This window comes from Sander vitreus, unplaced genomic scaffold (assembly GCF_031162955.1).
Source record: "Sander vitreus isolate 19-12246 unplaced genomic scaffold, sanVit1 ctg310_0, whole genome shotgun sequence".
NCBI classification, from domain to species: Eukaryota; Metazoa; Chordata; class Actinopteri; order Perciformes; family Percidae; genus Sander; species Sander vitreus.
In genome coordinates this window covers 5,001-32,500 of record NW_027595460.1, presented here as the reverse complement: position 1 = coordinate 32,500, position 27,500 = coordinate 5,001, and the positions used below count along the sequence as shown (strand labels likewise).

The 27,500-nt window shown below is 45.9% G+C and overlaps 1 protein-coding gene across 1 annotated transcript in view; it reads right to left on the bottom strand.

Annotated features, from left to right (window-relative positions):
• Positions 1-942: 942 nt before the first annotated feature.
• The window catches only part of LOC144513657 (uncharacterized), a gene marked incomplete at its 5' end in the record, with an annotated part of 31,505 nt that continues 4,947 nt past the window's right edge, over positions 943-27,500 (bottom strand). The window contains 22 exons of the mRNA XM_078244832.1: positions 943-954; positions 3,531-3,674; positions 5,239-5,334; positions 5,926-6,030; positions 6,206-6,285; positions 7,742-7,832; positions 8,265-8,390; positions 9,575-9,784; positions 10,704-10,890; positions 11,034-11,149; positions 11,674-11,798; positions 12,771-12,936; positions 14,245-14,428; positions 14,543-14,739; positions 15,768-15,886; positions 17,993-18,119; positions 20,804-21,035; positions 22,350-22,507; positions 22,686-22,776; positions 23,913-24,058; positions 25,100-25,276; positions 26,678-26,920. Of these exons, the coding sequence (XP_078100958.1) occupies positions 943-954; positions 3,531-3,674; positions 5,239-5,334; positions 5,926-6,030; positions 6,206-6,285; positions 7,742-7,832; positions 8,265-8,390; positions 9,575-9,784; positions 10,704-10,890; positions 11,034-11,149; positions 11,674-11,798; positions 12,771-12,936; positions 14,245-14,428; positions 14,543-14,739; positions 15,768-15,886; positions 17,993-18,119; positions 20,804-21,035; positions 22,350-22,507; positions 22,686-22,776; positions 23,913-24,058; positions 25,100-25,276; positions 26,678-26,920 (3,132 nt within the window). The remainder of the gene's footprint in view (positions 955-3,530; positions 3,675-5,238; positions 5,335-5,925; positions 6,031-6,205; positions 6,286-7,741; positions 7,833-8,264; positions 8,391-9,574; positions 9,785-10,703; positions 10,891-11,033; positions 11,150-11,673; positions 11,799-12,770; positions 12,937-14,244; positions 14,429-14,542; positions 14,740-15,767; positions 15,887-17,992; positions 18,120-20,803; positions 21,036-22,349; positions 22,508-22,685; positions 22,777-23,912; positions 24,059-25,099; positions 25,277-26,677; positions 26,921-27,500) is intronic.

The window sequence follows — 27,500 nt, the reverse complement described above, 5'->3', positions numbered from 1 at the left end:
TAACAGGAACATGGAGATTGTGCTTATTAGGCTTATCCCGTTTTTTTAAATGGCACACAGAGAAATCAGATTATATCTCCGTACAGGCTCACTGACAGCTGTCTGCTCTGAGCACATCCACCTGTCTGTCTGTATGTCTGTCTGTCTGTATGTCTGTCTGTCTGTCTCTATGTCTGTCTGTCTGTATCTCTCTTTCTGTCGGTCTGTTGCTCCGTCTGTCTGTATCTCTCTTTCTGTCTGTCTGTCTGTCGCTCCATCTGTCTGTCTGTATCTCTCTTTCTGTCTGTCTGTCGCTCCATCTGTCTGTCTGTATCTCTCTTTCTGTCTGTCTCTGTCTCGGTCTCTGTCAGTCTGCTCTGAGCACATCAAATCTCTCTGTCTATCTGTCTGTCTGTCTGTCTCTCTGTGTCTGTCTGTCTCTCTCTCTGTCACTCTCTATGTCTTTCTGTCTGTCGCTCTGTCTCTGTCTGTCTGTCTGTCTTTCTCTCTGTCTGTCTCTGTCTGTCTCTCTGTCTGTCTGTCTCTGTCTGTCTGTCTGTCTGTCTTTCTCTCTGTCTGTCTCTGTCTGTCTCTCTGTCTGTCTCTCTGTCTGTCTCTCTGTCTGTCTCTGTCTGTCTATCTCTGTCTGTCTTTTAAAAACCGCGTCAGTAAAATATTTTCATGATCTGGTCATTATGATAAAAGTACGCCAGAAGCAAACTCTCATACACATTAAATATTATAAGAACAGCTGATTTCTGGCGCAGTAAAACCCCTTCAGCAGACGGGCAGCTTTTGTGCCTATGTGCCGTTGCCCCCCCCCCCCCTATGATCCTGGACTTTACAGCACAAACACCTCTGACTGAAGCACACAGCAACCACACACACACACACACACACACACACACACACACACACACACAGCAGAGACATGCCAACGGTGTCTGAAGACGCAGCGGAGCTTCACTCAACGATCTGCAGAAACACAAACAGCACGTTAGAAAATATGGAACTTTTTTTCTGTTCAGACACAAAACTATAAGCATGAGTAGGGTCATTTGTACGGTAGACGATTAGGACCACATGTGAACAATTCAGGTTCATGTTTAAATTAAGAACTGAGCCCCAGGAAGATAGTTTAAAGGACTTTTTACTTCGACATCCATGGTGAAAATAATGTTATTAAAGTGCCCATCTTATGCTCATTTTCAGGTTCATAATTGTATTTTGAGATTGTATCAGAATAGGTTTACATGGTTTAATTATCAAAAAAACACCATATTGTTGTTGTACTGCTCATTGCTGCAGCTCCTCTTTTCACCCTGTGTTCAGGTCTCTGTTTTAGCTACAGAGTGAGACCTCTCACTGCTGGAACATCTTTGTTGGCAGTCGCACATGCTCAGTAGCTAGGTAAGGACTACATGCTCAGTAGCTAGGTAAGGACTACACGCTCAGTAGCTAGGTAAGGACTACGTGCTCAGTAGCTAGGTAAGGACTACGTGCTCAGTAGCTAGGTAAGGACTACATGCTCAGTAGCTAGGTAAGGACTACACGCTCAGTAGCTAGGTAAGGACTACACGCTCAGTAGCTAGGTAAGGACTACATGCTCAGTAGCTAGGTAAGGACTACACGCTCAGTAGCTAGGTAAGGACTACACGCTCAGTAGCTAGGTAAGGACTACACGCTCAGTAGCTAGGTAAGGACTACATGCTCAGTAGCTAGGTAAGGACTACATGCTCAGTAGCTAGGTAGGGACTACATGCTCAGTAGCTAGGGTAAGGACTACACGCTCAGTAGCTAGGTAAGGACTACACGCTCAGTAGCTAGGTAAGGACTACACGCTCAGTAGCTAGGTAAGGACTACACGCTCAGTAGCTAGGTAAGGACTACACGCTCAGTAGCTAGGTAAGGACTACACGCTCAGTAGCTAGGGTAAGGACTACACGCTCAGTAGCTAGTAAGGACTACACGCTCAGTAGCTAGGTAAGGACTACACGCTCAGTAGCTAGGTAAGGACCACACGCTCAGTAGCTAGGTAAGGACTACGTGCTCAGTAGCTAGGTAAGGACTACGTGCTCAGTAGCTAGGTAAGGACTACATGCTCAGTAGCTAGGTAAGGACTACATGCTCAGTAGCTAGGTAAGGACTACATGCTCAGTAGCTAGGTAAGGACTACATGCTCAGTAGCTAGGTAAGGACTACATGCTCAGTAGCTAGGTAAGGACTACATGAGCTAGCTAGCTGTTTCTCCAACTTCAGTAGAACAAGGCAGGATTAGCTGGGAGACTTCTTCTAAACGAGGGAACACTTCCACCTTTGTGTGAATACCTGCAGAACAGGGACATGGAAGTAGTTCTTTTGGAGATTATGGTGAACTAGTGTGTGTTTTAGCAGTGTTTTGCCATTCAGAACGAGCTAGCATGCTAGCGCTAGCATGCTACGGTTAGCCCCCTCGTTTCGGCTAGTAAGAAAGCCGTGCAGATTTTGACCAGCTCACCCGGAGACTGAAGGCAGGACACATTCAGAAACCGTATCTCACTCAGAACAGCATGGATGTTTTTTTTCCAAGTTTGTATGCATGTGGAAGCACCAGAGACACAAAATAACTCCCCAAATCCCAGAAAAAGTCTTTTTTTTTCATAATATGGGCTCTTTAAAACATCCATTTCTGGGTTTTATTCATCGATATCAGATCACTCAAACAAAGATGGGTCTTAAAGGTGCACTATGAGTTCCTGCATGGTTTCAGCGTGATTTCATTTTTGTCTCAAATGGTAGTCATCTCTCCTTGATCCGCTAGCTGCCTGGCCCCTGAACACACCGTGAAAAAGTCCGGTCTCGGGAGACAACACAGGGGTCGTAAACATCAAACAAACACTAGAGGCACAGGCTGGGCACCAAAATACAACAAACACGCTCCAGCCAATCACAGAGAAGATGGTTGGGGGAGGGGGTGGGGGTTAGTGACAATTAAAGCCGTTTTACAGTAGCTGCAGCCAAGCTCCATGCGCGAGTGTGACGTCAAAATGACATAGATCTAGACGGCAATGCTGCTGCCAGTTCTGCCGTTGTTTACTTTTTTCTTCTTCTTCTAGTCCGTAGAAAGAGCAACGTCTGTAGCCTTTCCTCATTAGCGCCCCCTCTGTTCAGGAGAAGACTGCAGCTAGTGTCGCGACCACCACGCACCAGTATAAACAGTTACGGCGCTCCCATGACATCACATTTGCGTGCGCCAGGTTGGGAACGGCTAGCGTACTGAACGTTTAGTCAGTTAGTCATGACAGTTACGGAAACATGGAGGGAGGGGCGAGCTTGCTCTGTTTTGTTTTGAATTCACTTGGAACGTCAGGAACTCATAGTGCACCTTTACCTGGAGAATCTGTTGAACCCAGTTATCACTCGCTGTACGTCTTTCTTACTCTCTATCACACTTATATAATCATCAGAGTCTACGTAGAGAAACCTTTCGGGTTAAATCACCCAAATGGTTCACTTTTACTTTTCCGTCTGTCTGAATTCTGACACTCCAACTGAGCGTGCGTGTGCCTCACCAAGGCGACCTTGCTGATTTGTTCACGGGTTCGGATCCGCAGCTTGTTGACGGTCGTCTCGGCGATGTCGGCTCTCTCCTCGGCGTCGTCCAGCTCGTGTTGCACTTTCCGGTAACGCATCGTGCTGCAGCCCACCTGCTCCTCCTGGTGGACACACAGAGGAACAACAGCTGGGATTTATTGGGTGAGTTTTCTACTGCACCGTCTTCCAGGGAACGGTTGGAATCCGTGTATTACTTCAGGGTTTCCCACTGGTGACCCATCGAGCCTAAGCCACTGGGAATTATTTTTTTAGGTATTTTTTAGGACGTTTTTTAAACTACAGTTACAGCGGGGCGGCTCGGTTGGAAACTTAGACGAAATAGTATTTCCAAATCTCCAGTTAGCTTTTAGCACTGACTTAAGCTGCCTACTGTTGGGAATTATGTCTAAAATGAGGCCCTAAGGCCTGTCAAATCTGACTCCAATTTATTAATTCCCACGTCTTCTTACATCGGACTTAAGTTTACCAGAACACAAGGATCAATCTGAGACGAAGAGTTCAGTTCAGCGACGTTTACTGAGTCCAGGATAAGAGTTACAACACACCTGTGGATTCACAAACAGAGACTAAGTTTCTCTAGCAGCAGACATCAAGTCAGAGCTGGTCCACCAAGATGTCCTCCGAATTATGAGCTCTGATCTGTTCTCTCCCTAAAGCTTTTATCCTATCCTCACGGGGGGGATGTGTCGTCTTGTTTTTTAGACAGAAACTGTTTATCTTTAACACACACACACACCAAGGTCGGGGCCTCTGTGTGGTACAACTTCCTCTTCCGTTCTCTCAACCTCCAAACAATGCCCCTCTACACCATAACAGCCTAAACTATCTTCATGACTTATGCTGAACATTCTGTGCATCAGAGGTCACCCGGAGTCCTTTAACCACTTCCTCAACGACTAGCAGCTCTTCTGCAACGAGCACATACACACATTTTGTTAATAAAATATTTCTACAGTACACATGACTACGCTCTGTGGCGGCCGTTCCATTGATTTCCTAGGGGGGCGGTGCCGCACAACTCTGCGCTGCGCACTGCTCTGATTTGCCCTCAAAGTTCAAATTATTTCAACTTTGATCTAGTTGCTGCTGACCTTTCGAAAGCGCAACCAATGACAGCTGTCGTTACCTAGCAATGGGAATTAGGTTCCTTGCCACCCTTGATGATGAATACCTGCGCGGCGCTTTGCTCTCTGCGCACCGCTAGGAAAAGCAAATAGCTTATCATATATACATATCAGCTTATTATCTGATAGCTCCTCGAGTCCTCGGCTGAACAAGTTGTTCTGTCCCTCTTTATTAAGTTTCCTCTTAGTGAAATGTGGTAAGCTAACGTTATGTCTCACGTGCAACATTTAGTTACCAGGTCAAACATCCAAATGTCAGTTTGAGCCCAACTATCTGTCTGTAAGTTAAGCTAACACACGTAACGTTGGACATAATGTTAGTTTAGTTTCTAAAGCTCAGTTTTTTGGGTCGGCAGCTTATAAAAACTTAAGTTCTTTACATTGTTGATAGTGAATATTATCACACAGAAGCTTTTAGACAGGTGTCTGTTGTTTGCTAGCAGACAGAAACGTTCATACAATTTAAGTCAACGGAGAGTGGAGAGTTGTTTTCTCCTCTGGTGGGCGACGCGCTCTGTCTCTATGGACAACAAAGACTCACAGCTTTCTCGGCTTGTCTCTTGTAGCTCTTGACTTTGGTCTGAAGCTTGTCAATGAGTTCCTGCATCCTCAGCAGAGTCTTACTGTCCTCTTCCGCCTGCAGGAGCACAACGAGAAGCGATTAGAAACGCACACAGACACCACAAGACATCTGCACAGCATCTGGACAACGTATATGTCTAAAAAAAGTCATAAAAGTGTGTCGAAAAAAATTACATAAAGTCATAGTATAGTATGTTAATTGCAAGTATTTCTGAGACAATTAAAGGTGCAGTAAGTAAGACTTCTAAAACTATCTTTCTGTCATATCTGCTGAAACTGACCCTATGTTCCAGTAGAACTACATGAAGCAGGTCATTAGAATAATCCAGCTCCTCTGGCTCCACCTACAGCCTGTAGTGAGATTTGCAAAAATCCACCGCTCCATGTTCAGATGTACCAATCAGGGCCAGGGGGAGTGTCTAACTGTACAGATGCACCAATCAGGGCCAGGGGGGTGTCTAACTGCGTTCATTCTCCCTTGTGGGGGGAGGGGCTTAGGAGACCGTTTTGGGCTTTAGCAGAAAGGGGGGAGGGACTGAGAAGTTATTGAGTTAAAGTCCTGGATCTTCCCACTCCTACCTACAGCACCTTTAATTGCACAGCGTCACTTGGAATTGTTCGAGCTGTAGACGTGAGGTAAGCAGACCTGGTACGTCAGCTCTTTGACTCTCTTCTCATAGCGACGGATTCCTTTCTGATACTCCTCGCTCTTCTTCTGCTCCATCATCATCTCCGTCTGCAGCTCCCTCACCTGCACACACAGCACCCGGCTCAGAGAAAACATTTCTTTATACCAGTCACAATCGTCTTGGCCGACAAAAACGCCACGACGGTGACTCTAAAACCAAAACGCTGCAATGCAAATGTAGCCGGAGAAACAGAAACGTTAGTCGTTGTGACATTCTGGAGGATTTTCTTTCACTCACTCTTGTCTCCAGTTTAGAAAGCTGTTTCTTTCCTCCCTTCAGCGCCATCTGCTCCGTCTCGTCCAGTTTGACGTGCAGCTCTGAGAGAGAGACACACCCACACCGTTAACGTCAACCTGCAGCCAGATGATGTCCGCAATTGTTCCAATTTTAACCCTCTAGACATTAGGCTCGTTGGAGATGAGCCAGGTCTGCGCAGAATCGATCACTTGCGATCGCCGCCCAATGCATGCTGGGTAGATTTGTGTCCGTCTTGATCCCGACTCGCTCTGCCGTCATGCACACGTTGGCAACGATAACCTCACGAGATCCAGGCGGCCGCAGGTTTGAGAGCAGGCAGCGCAGCTGCTTTTCACCGACTGCAAGACCCAGGCGGACCCAGGGGCATGCTGGGAAACACCGGCCTCTCAGCTGATCTAACAGCTGATTGGTTCAGAATCGACTCAACATGATGACGTTTTATATAAACTTTTTATTGATTTTGAATTGGAGGGATTTTAACTGATATTTGTCTGATTTAAAGGCTGATTCTGGACAGAACACATGTTGTGTGGCTGATAGTTACGTTTAGAAGTCAGAGACACTAAATCTGATCAGATTACAGATCGTCTACAGTGTGTTGTTAAAATTAAAATCAGCAACAGATCGAGCATTTTGAGAGCTACTCTGTCATAATTAAAACAGCTGGAGACTGTGTACAAGCTGATATTTGGGTATGATAACATTTTATTAAATCTGAATCGGACCTAACAGGATGTGATTGTTTCTGTGACTTCCTGTTCAGCCTGAAGGCTGCTGGAATCAGCTGGAAACTGTCCGACTTGAGAGTGACTTTTTGTCTGCCGCCTGCTCTCGTTCACTTTACAGGCGAGGCGCAGTTCATCTCCAACGAGCCTTTTATGTAAGTTTTTAAGTAAGTATGTAAGGAGGGGAAAACAGTATAAAGGAAGTAGCCTAGAAATCTAGACCCCCCCTAGCGGCAGCAGATGTAATCTGCAGCAGGGTCGTCTAGCAACTCTCCGTTGGCTTGCGAGCTGGAAAAACCAAACTCTGGTCAGGCCAATCACATCGTGTATAGAGTGGGTGGGCGGGGCTTATGGCTGCTGCTGCTGCTGGTGAACAGCGTCTCTGGAAGACTTGGAGTTCAGCTTTTCTTTGAGAAAAGAACAAAGAACGGCCCTGAAGTCATTCTTAAAAAAGGAAGATGTGTTCAGAGTTTAGAGTGGAATCTATCAGCTAGCTCTGCTCTGATTGGTTGGAGAGCTATCCTATTGGTGCAGAGGGAATCTGAAAGAACTGTTTATCCCGCCCCTCAGATTGAGCCCAGCCAATGGGGAGTTCCCAGACCAACATCTGGATGTGGGTCAGACCCAGGCCCAACATCTGGACGTGGGTCAGGCTATAAAGGAAGTACGTAGGGAAGGAAAGAAAAGGAGGGAAGGAAGGCAGGATAGAAGGAACATAAATGTAGGAAGCGGTTCTGGATGCCCAGAATGGATGGATACTCATCATCCCAGTGTTGGTGTAGTTTGGTACCTTTCACCGTGGACACCATGTTGTTCTTCATCCTCTCCATCACGTTGCTGCTGTCCTGCTCTTTCTTCAGCTCCTCGGCCATCAGAGCCGCCTGCTCAAACACACAAATGCACACGATTTAGGAGAGTTTCCCGCCAGAAGTACAACTCAACAACTTTCAAACAACAGGGAGAACAGATGAGAAGGAGAAGGGAGGAGACAGCAACTCAGGGTTAGTTTAGGTTCATAATTAAACATGTTGGAAAAAGAGATGTTGAAGAAAGCGTCAAAAATGTCAGAAAATTGAGAAAAACATCGAAAAAAAGACAAACATTTTTAAAGTGTAAAGAAAAGAAAAGCATCGGAAGAAAAAGCATCAAAACCGTCAATAAAAGAGACAAAAACGTTGAAAAAAAGGTTGAAGAAAGTGTCAAAAGAATTGAAAACCATGTGGATAACGGTGTAGAGAAAAGTTAGATTAAGGGTCAGAGGTCAGGGGGTTAGTTTGGGTTTTGAGGGTTAGGGGTCAGAGGTCAGGACTGACATCAGTGATGGCCTTCTTGGCTTTCTCCTCGGCGCTGCGTCTCTCCAGCATGGCGTCGTCCATCTCTCCTGTCAGCTGACACACATCAGCCTCCAGCTTCTTCTTCTGGGTCATCAGACCTGCGTTCTGAAACAGGAAACAGGAAACAGGAAGCAGGCAGGACATCAGTCAGTAAGCAATCTCTCCGTCTAGAGCTGCAAAGATTACTTTATAAGAGACTATTTTGACAGATCGTCATTTCTTATGATAAAACGGGTAAACTTGTGTGATGTCAGCGTGTGTTCTAGTCTCTTCTCTCTGGGACAGGAAACAAAACAAGACATGATGACGTCATCTCCGCTTTTTAGGAAACTCTGATCCACATTTTAGAGACAGAACAACTCATCCATTCATCCAGAACATAATCCACACATTAATCCACGGTGAACAGAATTGGTAGCTGCAGCCCTGTGTCAATGTCAATTAATCAATTAATCAATTAACGAATCAATTAACGAATCAATTAATGAATCAATTAATCAATTAACGAATCAATTAATCAATTAACGAATCAATTAACGAATCAATTAACGAATCAATTTCTCAACAATAAGTCTGTCAAGTCTGTGTGTATTTGTGTGTACCTGTGTGTATTAGTGTGTATTAGTGTGTGTACCTGTGTGTACCTGTGTGTATTTTAGTGTGTATTAGTGTGTGTACCTATGTGTATTAGTGTGTGTACCTGTGTGTATTTTAGTGTGTGTATTAGTGTGTGTACCTATGTGTATTAGAGTGTACCTGTGTGTATTTTAGTGTGTATTAGTGTGTACCTATGTGTATTAGAGTGTACCTGTGTGTATTTGTGTGTATTAGTGTGTGTACCTGTGTGTATTAGTGTGTGTAACTGTGTGTATTAGTGTGTGTACTTGTGTGTGTACCTGATGTGTATTAGTGTACCTGTGTGTATTAGAGTGTACCTGTGTGTATTTGTGTGTATTAGTGTGTGTACCTGTGTGTATTAGTGTGTGTAACTGTGTGTGTATTAGTGTGTGTACCTGTGTGTATTAGTGTGTGTACCTGTGTGTGTATTAGTGTGTGTACATGTGTGTATTAGTGTGTGTACATGTGTGTATTAGTGTGTGTACCTGTGTGTGTATTAGTGTGTGTACCTGTGTGTATTAGTGTGTGTATCTGTGTGTGTATTAGTGTGTGTACCTGTGTGTGTATTAGTGTGTGTACCTGTGTGTGTATTAGTGTGTGTACCTGTGTGTATTAGTGTGTGTACCTGTGTGTATTAGTGTGTGTACCTGTGTGTGTATTAGTGTGTGTACCTGTGTAGCGAGCAGGTTAACTCTCTCTATGACTTCCACCAGTTCGTGTTCGGCCATCTTGCGTCCGCGGTCGGTTTGTTCCAGGATGGCACGCAGCTCCTCCTCCTCGGCCGTCATCAGTGAACAGCGCCGCTCCAACAGGACGACCTGTTCTTTAAGCTGATTGGTCAGCTGGACTTTATCCTCCAGCTCCACCTGTTGCTCTTTAACCTGTGAGACAGCGCACAGGGCACAGGAAGCTGTGTGTAAACCACGCTGACACCAGTAGTGGAAGAAGTATTCAGATCCTTTTTCTTCAGTAAAAGTACTAATACTACATTACAAGTAAAAGTCCTGCAGTGAAAATGTTCCTCCAGTGAAAGTGTGTACGTATTATCAGGAATATGTACTTAAAGTATTAAAACATTGTAGAAAGTGTAAAGGATCCAACCAGGTGTGTGTGTAATGGTCTGATCATCTCAGCTGACTTGTAGCCGTTATATTAACAGCTATATATTAATAGCTAGTTTACTTTAGAATCAAACATCAGATTTATAAACTACATAGGCCGTTATATAGGTATCTGATAGGAGTACCTGTATCTGATAGGAGTACCTGTATCTGATAGGAGTACCTGTGTCTGATGGGAGTATCTGTGTCTGATAGGAGTACCTGTATCTGATAGGAGTACCTGTAGGTGTTTGATAGGAGTACCTGTATGTGTCTGATAGGAGTATCTGTGTCTGATAGGAGTACCTGTATCTGATAAGAGTACATGTAGGTGTTTGATAGGAGTACCTGTAGGTGTCTGATAGGAGTACCTGTGTCTGATAGGAGTACCTGTGTCTGTAGGTGTCTGATAGGAGTACCTGTGTCTGTAGGTGTCTGATAGGAGTACCTGTGTCTGATAGGAGTACCTGTGTCTGTAGGTGTCTGATAGGAGTACCTGTGTCTGTGTCTGTAGGTGTCTGATAGGAGTACCTGTGTCTGATAGGAGTACTTGTATCTGATAGGAGTACCTGTATCTGATAAGAGTACCTGTAGGTGTCTGATAGGAGTACCTGTGTCTGTAGCTGTATCTGATAGGAGTACCTGTGTCTGTAGGTGTCTGATAGGAGTACCTGTGTCTGTAGGTGTCTGATAGGAGTACCTGTGTCTGTAGGTTTCTGATGGCCCGCTGGCTCTCGGCTGCCTGTCTGTTGGCGTGTCCCAGCTGAACCTCCATCTCGTTCAGGTCAGACTCCATCTTCTTCTTCAGACGAACGGCCTCGCTGCGACTGCGGGCCTCCGCCTCCAGATTGGTCTGCATGGTCTCCAGCGAGCGCTGGTGGCTCCGCCTGGTGGACAGCACTAGTATTACTACTCCAATGCATGCATCCAGAGACGTTTTACAGTTTAGTTTCAGTTAGTTTTCATAAAAGGTTTTGTTTTAAGTTTGAAATTAGTTTTTCGGCTAGACTGTTTTTTTAATCTGTGGTACCTGAGGTTGTCGATCTCTTCATCTTTCTCTGCAATCTTGCGTTCGATGTTAGACCTTATCTGCTGCAGCTCCATCTGAAATCTCAAAATCTTACTCTCCTCGTGCTCCAGAGTTCCCTAAACGGCAGAGAGTCGGTCGTTACAGCAGTTTAGGAAACAGTTTAGTTGATAGTTAGTCTTTGTTCCACTTCCAGGATTGCTCCTTCCAGACACTAGTACTCCCATACAGGGCCACGAACTGATCAGCCCCAGCATCCATCCAGGACATGGTCCAACCCTCTAGACCCCAACCTTCCCCCTCTGCTCTGCATCAGCCAACCTGGTTGCTGCCCCCCCACAGCGAGGGACAACTAATCACTCAACGAAATCCAGACAGTTTGCAGTCCTGGCTCCTAAATGGTGGAATGAGCTCCCTGTTGACATCAGGATGGCCAAAAGCCTACGCATCACACGACGAAGGCTAAAAACACATCTATATGTATATATTATTTTTTTGAAGCTGCACTTTCATATGGCTCTTTGTAGTATTACTTATTTAAAGCTAATGTACTTGCACTTACTACTTGTTGTCTGGAGTTTACACCTTCAGGGTTGAAAGCACACAGCCTCAGCTAAATGACATGTAATGTAATGTAATGTACCTCTGCTTCCTCCAGAGCGGCTCTGATATCACTCTTCTCCACGTCCAGGATCTTCTTGCTTCTCTCCAGCTCGTAGATGGTCTTCCCTCCCTGGCTGATCTGATCCGTCAGGTCCAGGATCTCATCTGGAAACACATTCAGTCACAATATTCACTCCAGTCCACATGTACACATGTATCAAGTCCATACACAGTACCACAGGCTGTTTTAGAGGGGTAAGTAAGTAAAGTTTACAGATAAAAATCACAAAGTGCTTCACAATAAAATGCAATACAACACAAGAAGTCACAATACAAGTACATTGAAATACAAATAGAAAACATAACAAACAGCCATAAAAGCCCCTTGACTAAGTAAAAGCCTGCTTGAACAGCAGAGTCTTCAGCTGCTTTTTAAAAGATTCGACAGAATCCACACAACGTAGTTTGTGTATATTTGGAGTCTACTTTGGTCGCAAACTTAGTTCCTAATGTATAACGGGCACGGTCTTAACTGTTTCCCACGGCTCAATGTTGCTGTTTCCAGACTGATGTCATGAAATGGTGTATGTATGACACGCCAATTCATATGGCGTTATTAAAATAACGTAGCGAGTAGTATGAAAGGGCGAAAATCCGCGTAGGGAGGTTGGTCAATGGAGGAAGGGATGGGTCAAACACAGGACGTTCACCCAGGAGACCTGGGACCGGGTCCCGCGTGTGGCGTTTCCTAAAGCCAACCCCGTTCTTCTTTTCCTAATCCCAACCGTTTGTCTGTTTTCTTGTTTTCCTAAAACCCGCGGGTGACGTAGTCTCGCGATAACACGTAGCCTCGCGATAACACGCCACGTGGCTTTAGAAAGTAGCGTGTATGTTTACGTTGTGACGTTGCAGACTGCCGTCCGTTGTATACAGCGTAGACATACACGCAGCTCATGATGCGTACAGATAACACGTCACGTGGCTTTAGAAAGTAGCGTGTATGTTTATGTGAAGTCATGATGTCACGTTGCTGTTTCAAACAAAGAGATTCCCTTGTAAGACCAAGACAACAAAAACTAAAGTTATTTGTGCAGCTACTCCGCGTGAAGAGGACAGACCAGGGAGGGGAGAGCGTACCTTGCAGGTTTCTGTTTTCTCGTTTCACTGTCTCCAGATGATCGAGAGCTTCTTCGTAGCAGTTCTTGAGTTTGAAGAGCTCGGTGCTCAGACTGCGGGACTCTTTCTGGGACGCCTCCAGGTCCGTCTGACTCTCCTCGAACTTCAGCTTCCAGTCACTCAACACCTGCATCACACAAAAGCTTGTCTTAGGTCTACATGTGGTGAGTAGTGTACTTGGAGTGCATTTCCTACTTTGTCTAAAATCATGTGAACAGGGTTCTTGCGAGGCCTTAAAAGTATTAAAGGTCCCATGGCATTAAAATGTCACTTTATGACATTGAGAGAAATGTCATAAAGAAATGGCACATCCTAATGAAAGCTCATTGTAGGACTGGCTCTAGTGGCTGTAATTCTGCACCAAGGCTGAATTTTGGGAAAGAGACTTCAGATACAGTATTAGGGGACCACTAAGGCCTATATAAAAGAGACTTCAGATACAGTATTAGGGGACCACTAAGGTCTATATAAAGAGACTTCAGATACAGTATTAGGGGACCACTAAGGTCTATATAAAGAGACTTCAGATACAGTATTAGGGGACCACTAAGGCCTATATAAAAGAGACTTCAGATACAGTATTAGGGGACCACTAAGGCCTATATAAAAGAGACTTCAGATACAGTATTAGGGGACCACTAAGGTCTATATAAAGAGACTTCAGATACAGTATTAGGGGACCACTAAGGTCTATATAAAAGAGACTTCAGATACAGTATTAGGGGACCACTAAGGCCTATATAAAAGAGACTTTCAGATACAGTATTAGGGGGACCACTAAGGTCTATATAAAAGAGACTTCAGATACAGTATTAGGGGACCACTAAGGTTTATATAAAAGAGACTTCAGATACAGTATTAGGGGACCACTAAGGTCTATATAAAGAGACTTCAGATACAGTATTAGGGGACCACTAAGGTCTATATAAAGAGACTTCAGATACAGTATTAGGGGACCACTAAGGTCTATATAAAAGCATCCAAAAAGCAGCATGTCATGGGACCTTTAAAAAACGTCTTACATTTAATATTCTAAAAATAAGGCCTAAACGGAGTGAGTTTTGTTTACAAAGTATTACATTTTTTATTGTCCACTTGTAGGATTAAATAAATGCCCTAACTACATACATAAGTGTTTTGTGTGGGTAACGTTTAAATTTACTTAATTTTGTGTTTTTAATTTCATAGAATAAGAGCTCTAAATGCGACACATTTTATTTCATTTTATGATATTCAAGTACAGAAAAATGTTTGATTTGATTCCAGTAACGTTACTTAGTAAATACTTTTTTTCTCAGACTTAACATCCACGCTGATTTTCATTCATACGGCCGTAAAGTTGGCATTACATTTCACCCTAGGTGGTATTAAAAATGTCTTTAAAAAGTCCTAAATGTAGCGTGCAGAACGCCCGGGGTTACGCTCGGTGTTCGACCTGGTCGAAGTTCCGCTGCCTCTTGTCCAGAGCCAGAGCAGCAGCGTTGGATCGCTCCAGTTCCACTACCAGGTCTTCGATCTCCGTCTGCAGACTCTGCTTGCTTTTCTCCAGCGAGGAACATCTGGCGTGAGACGTCTCCACAGCTTCCTCAACGGTCTGCAGTTTGATCACCAACTTCTTCCTGCAAACACAACCAAGCAGCCTGATGTTTTGCTCTTCCTGCACTCGTGTCCAAACATGATATTATTATTATTGCAGCACTGTTTGGGTGAAATGTCAGCGCCCTACTACGTACTTTGCGTCCTCCAGCTCTTCTATCCTCAGCACGGCGTCTGTCTCGTACTTGGTTCTCCACTGGACCACCTGGCCGTTGGCTTTAGAGAGTTCTCTCTGCAGCTCGGCCCGGGCCTCCGTGTCCTCCTCCAGCTGCTCTCTCAGCAGACTGCTGTCGTGACGCGATGCCTGCACCGCGTGGGCCAGCGCCACGCGAGCCTGAAACACACACACACACACACACACACACACACACACACACACACACACACACACACACACACACACACACACACACACACACACATACAGACAGACACACACACACACACACACACACACAGAGTGCCGTAGTGTTAGTGCGTACTGACTGGCGTCCCCCTTTGTTCCGTCCGTATTATCTTGCAGTAATCAAGCCGCGAAACAATAAGAGCACTTAGTTTACTAATGCATTGCCTATTCTATTGCCAATAGCGTCGATGTGTTTTTAACAGGAACATTTGTTGTCAACGGCGATGCCCAATAGCTTAGTTCCCTTAAACGTGTCTAATAAACGTGTCCTCAGCACAGTCAGGACAACCAGAAGGTTGGGTGTTGAAACGATGGATCAGACTATTACGGTTCAGTCTTAGGGCTCTGACTCACCCACCAGACGGCCGTTACACACCCACCAGACGCCGACCGTCAGCAGTAAAGCCAGCGGGACTGATCAGTCTCCCCGAGTCGGTCCAGAAAGTTCCTCAGAACACCGAAGAGACGAGACGTAATACGTCTCCATAACAGCAGGCGGCGCTCATCTGGATTGTCGCCCAGAAAATGAAAACCGGCAGCTGATTGGACGAACGCGTCACGTGGGTCTGGCTGCTCCCCGACCATCATGGCGTCTCGTTCAGAATACGATCTCATATTGTCCTAAAATAGTTCACCGTAACGTGTTTCTGGAAACATCTGAAGAGAGAAACAGGCCGTGCAGCTGCTGAATCTGTCTTCATTTCAGATCAACAAAGGTCAGTTTGAAAGATAGTCACGCTCATCCCGCTCGTCATTTCCGGGTTAGCTCTCCACCAATCAGATTGGTCATTGAGTCTGACTGCCCGCCCTCCGACCCAGCATGTCAGGTCGGCCAAAATAAAGGCTGACGGCTCCTCCGATGGACGACGGCACGGAGCACACCGAGCAGACTCGAGTCACCGACCTCACCAGACTGTCAGACGGCCGATAACGGCTCGGTGTGTCAGCACCTTTACCTTGCTCTCCTCCTCCAGCTGCCTCTTCAGATCTTCAAAGTTTTGGCAAACTCCGGCCTTGGAGCGCTGCAGCTGATTAATCGTGGCGTCCCGCTCCTCCAGACGGCGGCTGTACTCGGCTAGAGGAACAACACGGAGAGGCGGGTAAGTCGAGGCCTCATCTTAAGATTCATAAAACTACCATACTGACCCGAATATAAGCTACAAAACCGTTGGGAAAGAATGTCAAAACACCCAGCAAAAACTAAACTAGGGTGGCTCAGGCAGTAGGGCGTTGGGTTGGGAACCGGCTGGTTCAAGTCCCCATATGGACCAAAGTATGGTGGTGGACTGGTAGCTGGAGAGGTGCCAGTTCACCTCCTGGGCACTGCCAAGGTGCTCTTGAGCAAGGCACCGAACCCCCAACTGCTCGGGGAGCCTCTGCATGGACAGCCCCCTCACTCTGGCATCTCTCCATTAGTGCATGTATAGGTACTGAGCATGTGCAGCCCCCCCACTCTGACATCTCTCCATTAGTGCATGTATAGGTACTGAGCATGTGCAGCCCCCCCACTCTGACATCTCTCCATTAGTGCATGTATAGGTACTGAACATGTGCAGCCCCCCCACTCTGACATCTCTCCATTAGTGCATGTATAGGTACTGAGCATGTGCAGCCCCCCCACTCTGACATCTCTCCATTAGTGCATGTATAGGTACTGAGCATGTGCAGCCCCCCCACTCTGACATCTCTCCATTAGTGCATGTAGAGGTACTGAGCATGTGCAGCCCCCCCACTCTGACATCTCTCCATTAGTGCATGTAGAGGTACTGAGCATGTGCAGCCCCCCCACTCTGACATCTCTCCATTAGTGCATGTAGAGGTACTGAGCATGGGCAGCCCCCCCACTCTGACATCTCTCCATTAGTGCATGTAGAGGTACTGAGCATGTGCAGCCCCCCCCACTCTGACATCTCTCCATTAGTGCATGTAGAGGTACTGAGCATGTGCAGCCCCCCCACTCTGACATCTCTCCATTAGTGCATGTAGAGGTACTGAGCATGGGCAGCCCCCCCACTCTGACATCTCTCCATTAGTGCATGTAGAGGTACTGAGCATGTGTGTGTAATTCAGGCCTGTGTGTAATAACAACAGAGTGAAAAACATTGTAATTTCCCCTTGCGGGATTAATAACGTATGAATTTAAAGAAGGCGGGGGCTAGGGGCGCTGGCAGTCCGAAAGATAATAAGAAAGAAATGCTAAAAACTTCAGAAAAGCAACAAAATAAATTAAAGATTTCGGGGGGAAAAAGGGACAAAAACGGCTAAAATCTTGCCTGTCAACACATTGGTTAGGGCCAGCTCTGTGTGAATGTTCATTGAAAAGTCTAGACCCCAAATATAAGACTAGCCCACTTTTTCAAATGTATTTCCAGGAAAAATGTTTATCGGTGTTTTAGGCCCCCAACCTCAGGAGCAGCGCAGCCTGGAAGGCACCAGGATCAGGCACTGGGAGTGTTGGTGTTGGTGTTGGTGTGAATAAAACCCTTAAAACGCCGGGTTGGGTTATCTAAAAGCTGTTTAAAAGACGGCCAGACATTAAAAACAGGTTAAAAGGACCAGTGGACAGGACGCACAGCAGGAGATTAAAACGTTAAATAAAAGGTCACCTCCACTCCTGCCCTGGTCTCTCTCCTGGAGACATTACAAAATAAATAATTAAAATAAATACAATATATATATATATAGAGAGTTATGTAAATAAACAGCCCGGCGTCGCAATACAAAAGAAATAATATCCCAATATTAAAGACATTATTTAAGCTCAAAAATTAAATGTAAAGGGTCTAAAATAATGTCTGAATTACTTACCCTTGAGGTTAAAAATGATATACACATACCATTAAAAATGAGTAATAAGTGCTGTGTTTAGAAGTGCTTTAAGAAGTAAAAAGTGCCACACAATAAATAAGGTTAGGGGTAGGTTCCTTGAAGTCAACGATCGTAACGCTGTCTGGAAGGAGACGTTGGGGGCTTAAAACACCATCGAGGGAAAATATATACGGTATTACTTCATTATTACTTCATCTTTAAGATACATTCCTACCCTCATGCCTTTCAGGTGTGAATACATGTATTCATTCTCTTGTTAACTCATGTGTTGATGGTTGTATTATGGGCTAGAAAGGTTTGTGATAGAGATGGATTATTATGGGATGTACATGTGTGACTGCGTGTGTCGTACTGGTCTCTGTGAGAGCTCGAGCTTTCTGAGCAGACGCTTCAGTCAGCTGTCTCTGCAGATCCTCCACTCGGCTCCGGCTTTCATTCAGCTGGTCCTCAAAAACCCTGGCCATCTTCTCCACAGCTCCCTGCACACACACACACACACACACACACACACACACACACACACACACACACACACACACACACAGAGACACACACACACACACACACACACACACACACACACACACACACACACACACACACACACACACACACACAGAGAGAGACACACACACACACACACACACACACAGAGAGAGACATACACACACACACACACACACACACACACACACACACACAGAGAGAGAGAGACACACACACACACACACACACACACACACACACACACACACACACACACACACACAGAGAGAGACACACACACGCACATACACACACACACACACACACACACACACACACAGAGACACACACACACACACACACATACACACACACACACACACACACACACACACACACACAGAGAGACACACATACACAAACACACACACACACACACACACACACACACACACACACACACACACACACACACACACACACACACACACACACACACACACACACACACACACACAGAGACACACACACACACACACACACACACACTCAGAGACACACACACACACACACAGAGACACACACACACACACACACACACACACACACACACACACAGAGAGACACACATACACACACACACACACACACACACACACACACACACACACACACACACACACACAGAAACACACACACACACACACACTCACACACACACACACACACACACACACACACACACACACACACACACAGAGAGACAAACATGATCAATAAAGGTGTTTTTTTTCGACAGTAATAATTCATCACAGAAGAAGCAACAAAAACAAAGAAAAAAGTGTCAAAAACCAGTTAATGAGTCGTAGTTTAAGGTAGTTGGTGTGCTCCTTTAAAGAGCCCATATTATGAAAAAATGACTTTTTTCTGGGATTTGTGGAGTTATTTAGTGTCTCTGGTGCTTCATACAGACGTTGATAACCCTCCATGCTGTTCTGAGTGAGATACGGTTTCTGAATGTGTCCTGTCTTCAGTCTCCGGGTCAGCTGGTCAACATCTGCACGGCTTTCTACGTCACTAGCTGAGACGAGGGGGCTAGGGGGCTAACCGTTAGCATGCTAGCTCGTTCACTCTGTAGCTAAAACAGAGACCTGAACACAGGGTGAAAAGAGGAGCTGCAGCACAACTAAAATATGCTGTTTTTTGATAATTAAACCATGTAAACCTATTCTGGTACAACCTCTAAATACAATTATGAACCTGAAAATGAACATAATATGGACGCTTTAATGAGCCGTAGTTTAAGGTAGTTGGCATGCTCTATTAAAGGTCCCATGAAATTTTCAACTTTATGAGGTTTTTTAACATTAATATGCATCCCCCCAGCCTGCCTATGGTCCCCCCAGTGGCTAGAAATGGTGATAGGTGTAAACCGAGCCCTGGGTATCCTGCTCTGCCTTTGAGGAAATGAAAGCTCAAATGGGCCGATCTGGAATCTTCCCTTTATGATGTCATAAGGGGAAAGGTTACCTCCCCTTTCTCTGCATTGCCCAACCAGAGGATTTGGCCCCCCCATGAGAGAGAGAGACATCATGGCCTCTCTCTTCCTCAATAGCTACAGACACAGAAATGGCACATCCTAAGGAAAGCTCATTGTGGGACTGGCTCTATAAAAGAGACTTCAGATACAGTATTAGGGGACCACTAAGGTCTATATAGAGACTTCAGATACAGTATTAGGGGACCACTAAGGTCTATATAAAAGAGACTTCAGATACAGTATTAGGGGACCACTAAGGTCTATATAAAGAGACTTCAGATACAGTATTAGGGGACCACTAAGGTCTATATAAAAGAGACTTCAGATACAGTATTAGGGACCACTAAGGTCTATATAAAGAGACTTCAAATACAGTATTAGGGGACCACTAAGGCCTATATAAAGAGACTTCAGATACAGTATTAGGGGACCACTAAGGTCTATATAAAAGAGACTTCAGATACAGTATTAGGGGACCACTAAGGTCTATATAAAGAGACTTCAGATACAGTATTAGGGGACCACTAAGGTCTATATAAAAGAGACTTCAGATACAGTATTAGGGGACCACTAAGGTCTATATAAAGAGACTTCAGATACAGTATTAGGGGACCACTAAGGTCTATATAAAGAGACTTCAGATACAGTATTAGGGGACCACTAAGGTCTATATAAAAGAGACTTCAGATACAGTATTAGGGGACCACTAAGGTCTATATAAAAGAGACTTCAGATACAGTATTAGGGGACCACTAAGGTCTATATAAAGAGACTTCAGATACAGTATTAGGGGACCACTAAGGTCTATATAAAAGAGACTTCAGATACAGTATTAGGGGACCACTAAGGTCTATATAAAAGAGACTTCAGATACAGTATTAAGGACCACTAAGGTCTATATAAAAGAGACTTCAGATACAGTATTAGGGGACCACTAAGGTCTATATTAAAGAGACTTCAGGTACAGTATTAGGGGACCACTAAGGTCTATATAAAAGAGACTTCAGATACAGTATTAGGGGACCACTAAGGTCTATATAAAAGAGACTTCAGATACAGTATTAGGGGACCACCAAAAGCATCCAAAGAGCACCATGTCATGGGACCTTTCATGAGCCGTAGTTTTGTGGCCGTTACCTTGCTCCTGGCCAGCTGCTCCAGGTTGGCGGCCAGGTCGTCGGCCTCCAGCCTGAACTCCACTTTCTCCTTCTCGGCCTTCAGTTTGGCTCTCTGCAGCGCGTCCATCTGCTCGCTGAGCTCCACCATGGCGTCCGAGTGCTTCCTCCTCAGAGCGACCAATGTCGTCTCATGGTGAAGCCCCGCCTCCTCCAGCTCTCGCCGCATCTTCAGGAAGTCTGCTTCCCGCTTCCTGTTTCATACCAACGCAGGTACAGTTTGTAGAAAGAAAAAAAAAAAATGTAACAAAAAAGTTAAACTTATAGAGAAGTCTCTTATAGAAACATCCAAAAAGCGTAAAAAAAAGAGGGGGTATGGTGAAGGGTATGTGATGATGGGGGGGTATGGTGAAGGGTATGTGATGATGGGGGGGTATGGTGAAGGGTATGTGATGATGGGGGGGTATGGTGAAGGGTATGTGATGATGTGGGCGTATGGTGAAGGGTATGTGATGATGGGGGTATGGTGAAGGGTATGTGATGATGGGGGGTATGGTGAAGGGTATGTGATGATGTGGGGGGTATGGTGAAGGGTATGTGATGATGTGGGGGTATGGTGAAGGGTATGTGATGATGGGGGGGTATGGTGAAGGGTATGTGATGATGGGGGGGTATGGTGAAGGGTATGTGATGATGGGGGGGTATGGTGAAGGGTATGTGATGATGGGGGGGTATGGTGAAGGGGTATGTGATGATGGGGGGTATGGTGAAGGGTATGTGATGATGGGGGGGTATGGTGAAGGGTATGTGATGATGGGGGGGGGGTATGGTGAAGGGGTATGTGATGATGGGGGGGGGGTATGGTGAAGGGTATGTGATGATGGGGGGGTATGGTGAAGGGGTATGTGATGATGGGGGGGTATGGTGAAGGGTATGTGATGATGTGGGGGGGTATGGTGAAGGGTATGTGATGATGGGGGGGTATGGTGAAGGGTATGTGATGATGGGGGGTATGGTGAAGGGTATGTGATGATGGGGGGGGGGTATGGTGAAGGGTATGTGATGATGTGGGGGTATGGTGAAGGGTATGTGATGATGGGGGGGTATGGTGAAGGGTATGTGATGATGGGGGGTATGGTGAAGGGTATGTGATGATGTGGGGGGTATGGTGAAGGGGTATGTGATGATGGGGGGGTATGGTGAAGGGGATGTGATGATGGGGGGGTATGGTGAAGGGGATGTGATGATGGGGGGGTATGGTGAAGGGGATGTGATGATGGGGGGGTATGGTGAAGGGTATGTGATGATGGGGGGTATGGTGAAGGGGATGTGATGATGTGCCTCCTGTATTTTAAGGAAGAACATTTATTTATTTATGATACATTATTCATTCACAAAGATAACTGGGGTCCTTAAAGGATTTTTCCTCATTTTTTTAATTAAGGCATTAAGATCAGTTTCCAAAAGATGATTTTTTATTCCTCTTTTAGTCAGCTTTAGCGTGAGGTCATGAACCTGCTGAGCACTGTATAAATAGATATACTACATTTTTGTATTTAAGCTGTGACCTGTTGAGAGCGATGTGAGCAGCAGACGCCCCCCCCGCCTCCTCCAGTTTCTCCCCGAGCTCCTCCAGCTCTCGGGCGATGTCGTTCCTCTGGCGTTCAGCTTTGGAGCGCCACGCTCGCTCCGCATCCAGCGCCTCCTCCAACTCCTCGATACGAGTCTGAGGGAGCAGCGGTGGAAGAAGTACTCAGATTACTGCAGTACAGTACGTACCTGCAGTACGTGTGTGTGTGTGTGTGTGTGCATAAAAAGAAAAGACTCAAATAAAGTACAAGTACCTCAACATTTGGACTGAAGTACAGTACTGGAGTACATGTACTTAGTAACCTTTCACCCACCTGCAGCTCTCTGATCTGCTTCTGAAGATGAGTAATCAAACTCAGTTCGTCCTCCAGTTTGGATTGAAGCTGAACCGACTCAAAGTCTTTCCTTCAGGAGAGAGACAGAAAGAGAAGTTTGAGTTTATTATAAAGAGATCCCCACTTAGCTGTATGTCTTCCTGGGGTCCAAAACAATGTCAAATCAGACAATATTCAAACATTTTATGACACTTAGAGGAAGAAACATAAACTCTTAACATGTTTAAAACAAAATAACAAGGAAATACTGAATTGACTTTGAAAAAACTAAAGTCTGACTCCATCTAACATCCTGTGGGCCATATCTTGGTTATCAGGGTCCTATCCTGCACCCGGCGCAGCCCAAAGCCCGACCAAGTGTCTTTGCTAGTTTAAGACCGACCCAGTTGTCAGTTTCCCGTCCAGCGCCCACGTCGTTTAAATAACAAATGCACCTGCACCCATCTGTGGCCCATGCTGGTCTTACAGGGAGGTGTGTTCAGGTGCATTCTGGGCATGCTGGTCTTACAGGTAGGTGTTTCCGGTGCATTCTGGGCGTGCTGGTCTTACAGGGAGGTGTGTTCAGGTGCATTCTGGGCGTATTGCTATCTTGAGGCAGTGGGAAGTGATGGCACCATTGACCAACAAAAACCTGGTCTAAAGTCAATAACGCAGCATTTCATTGTTATTTTAACAGAGCATTAGTAAAATGCTCCTAGGCTCGTGCACAGCACGTGCACACTATGCTTGTTACACACACAGGGACGCACAGCAGCACACACACACACACACACACACACATGCAGAAGATTACACATACAATTATTACGGTGCTAATCCTCCATCATAACAGCAATGCTCCAAGGTCCAAACGCGCCTGGCTTTTAAAGGGAATGGGAGAGAAGTTTCTGATTTCCATTCCTTCTGAAGCGAGTCATCCAGCGGGAGTTTTCTGACCTTACACCAAATGACAGGAACGCGGGGAGCACCCCCGACTCTAGCATGACTCTCAGGATATCATTCAGATATTATTAGACATTATTCTGAGACAGAGGAGTCACTTGAGAAGTTGTTTGGTGTAAGGTCGGCCTTCTTTGAGCTTTGTCCTTGTGGAGAAATCGTCTCGTCATGCAGGCAGAAATGCTACCACTTAAATCAACCAATCAGCCTAAATCCAAACTGTTAAATCAAAGTTGAAAACTACGCGACCCACACGTGTTTTCTTACTTCTTGAGTCTCTCGTCCAGCTCTTCCTTCTGGCTCTCCAGCTCCCTCACTGAGGCCTGGGACAGCTTCAGATCCCCCTCCAGCTTCCGTTTGGTTCGTTCCAGATCCACTCGCACCTTCTTCTCCTGCTCCAAGGAACTTTCTACCTGCAGGGAGGAGAGGGGGGACTGTCAGCGAGCGGTGAATGCTAGCGGCGAAAGCTAATGGCGAAAGCTAGCTGCAAAAGCTATCTGCGAAAGCTAGTGGCGAATGCTAGCAGCAATAGTGAGCGGCAAAAGCTAGTGGAGAAAGCTAGCGGAGAAAGCTAGCGGCAATAGTGATCGTGATAGCGAGCGGGGATACCTTTTAACAAACCTTTAAAACAGCGCCAAAATGTCGCTTGGAAAGAGACTTCAGATACAGTATTAGGGGACCACTAAGGTCTATATAAAGAGACTTCAGATACAGTATTAGGGGACCACTAAGGTCTATATAAAAGAGACTTCAGATACAGTATTAGGGGACCACTAAGGTCTATATAAAGAGACTTCAGATACAGTATTAGGGGACCACTAAGGCCTATATAAAGAGACTTCAGATACAGTATTAGGGGACCACTAAGGTCTATATAAAGAGACTTCAGATACAGTATTAGGGGACCACTAAGGTCTATATAAAAGAGACTTCAGATACAGTATTAGGGGACCACTAAGGTCTATATAAAAGAGACTTCAGATACAGTATTAGGGGACCACTAAGGTCTATATAAAGAGACTTCAGATACAGTATTAGGGGACCACTAAGGTCTATATAAAGAGACTTCAGATACAGTATTAGGGACCACTAAGGTCTATATAAAAGAGACTTCAGATACAGTATTAGGGGTCCACTAAGGTCTATATAAAGAGACTTCAGATACAGTATTAGGGGACCACTAAGGCCTATATAAAAGAGACTTCAGATACAGTATTAGGGGACCACTAAGGTCTATATAAAAGAGACTTCAGATACAGTATTAGGGGACCACTAAGGTCTATATAAAAGAGACTTCAGATACAGTATTAGGGGACCACTAAGGTCTATATAAAAGAGACTTCAGATACAGTATTAGGGGACCACTAAGGTCTATATAAAAGCATCCAAAAAGCAGCATGTCATAGGACCTTTAATATTTCTACAGTTGACACTTGGGTGAGATCTTTTCTTACGTTGTCGACTTGCTGCTCGAGCCGAGCTTTGGTCTTGGCGAGCATGTTGACTTTGTCTTCCTGCGCCTGGCGGTCGTTCAGCGCCTGCTGGTGGGCTTCCTGCAGGGCCACGTTCTCTCTGCTCAGAGACGCTATGGATTCATCCAGAACACACATCTCATGGGACAGGTTCTTCACCTGGAGACACACACACACACACACACACATCTCATGGGACAGGTTCTTCACCTGGAGACACACACACACACACATCTCATGGGACAGGTTCTTCACCTGGAGACACACACACACACACATCTCATGGGACATGTTCTTCACCTGGAGACACACACACACACACACACACACACACACATCTCATGGGACATGTTCTTCACCTGGAGACACACACACACACACACACACATACACATCTCATGGGACATGTTCTTCACCTGGAGACACACACACACACACACACACATCTCATGGGACAAGTTCTTCACCTGGAGACACACACACACACACACACACACACACATCTCATGGGACATGTTCTTCACCTGGAGACACACACACACACACACACACACACACACACACACACACACACACACACACACACACACACACACACACACACACACACATCTCATGGGACAAGTTCTTCACCTGGAGACACACACACACACACACACACACACACACAGACACACACACACAGACACACACAGACACACACAGACACACACACACACACACACACACACACACACATCTCATGGGACAGGTTCTTCACCTGGAGACACACACACACACACACACACACACACACACACACACACACACACACACACATACACACACACACAGACACAAATACACACACACACACACACACACACACACACACACACACACACACACACACACACACACACACACACACACACACACACACACAGACACACACACACACACACAGACACACACACATACACACACACACAGACACACACACACACACACACACACACACACACACACACACACACACACACACACACACACACACACACACACACACACACACATCTCATGGGACATGTTCTTCACCTGGAGACACACACACACACACACACACACACACACACACACACACACACACACACAGACACACACACACACACACACACACACACACACACACACACACACACACACACACACACACACACACACACACACAGACACAGACACACAGCTCATGGGTTTTTCACACTGTGCTGTGTGATAAAACTGCACATTTCATTGTGTCCAGCCTAAGGAACACCTGTTTAATAATCCTGCTGTCTAATCAGCATCTTGATATGCTACACCTGTGTGTTTGCCGAGATCATCCATCCACCTGTGAGGTGGATGGATGATCTCGGCAAAGGAGAAGTGCTCACCAACGCAGATTTAGACACATTTGTGAACAATATTTGAGAGAAATTGTTATTTGTGTACATAGAAAAAGTCTTGGGGGCAAAAACAAAAGTGTTGCGTTTATAATTTTGTTCAGTGTATGTATAGATTTTTACGGTAATGTTAACGTACCTTGTTCTCTGCTCCGTGTCTCTCTTTCTCCACTTTGGCGAGCGTCATCTCCAGATCGTCCACGTCTCTCTTCAGTGACATCACTTCCTCCTCCAGCTGGCGTTTCTTGGACGTCATGGCGACGGTCACCTCCTCCTCATCCTCCAGGCGCTCCTGCGTCTCCTTCAGCTTCGACTCCATGGAGATCTTCGTCTGGATCAGCTGGTTGCAGCGCTCCTCCGCGTCTGACAGGTTCTCCTGCTCCTGGAGCGGACAGAGGGACAAACACGGGACAGAGTGAGGGACAGAGGGACAAACACGGGACAAACACGGGACAGAGGGACAAACCCAGGACAGAGGGAGGAACACGGGACAGAGGGACAAACACGGGACAAACACGGAACACGGGACAGAGGGACAAACACGGGACAAACACGGGACAGAGGGACAAACCCAGGACAGAGGGAGGAACACGGGACAGAGGGACAAACACGGGACATAGGGAGGAACACGGGACAGAGGGACAAACACGGGACATAGGGAGGAACACGGGACAGAGGGACAAACACGGGACAAACACGGGACAAACACGGGACAGAGGGACAAACACGGGACAGAGGGAGGAACACGGGACAGGGGGAGGAACACGGGACAGAGGGACAAACCCAGGACAAACACGGGACAGAGGGACAAACACGGGACATAGGGAGGAACACGGGACAGAGGGACAAACACGGGACAGAGTGAGGGACAGAGGGACAAACACGGGACAAACACGGGACATAGGGAGGAACACGGAACAGAGGGACAAACACGGGACAAACACTGGACAGAGGGAGGAACA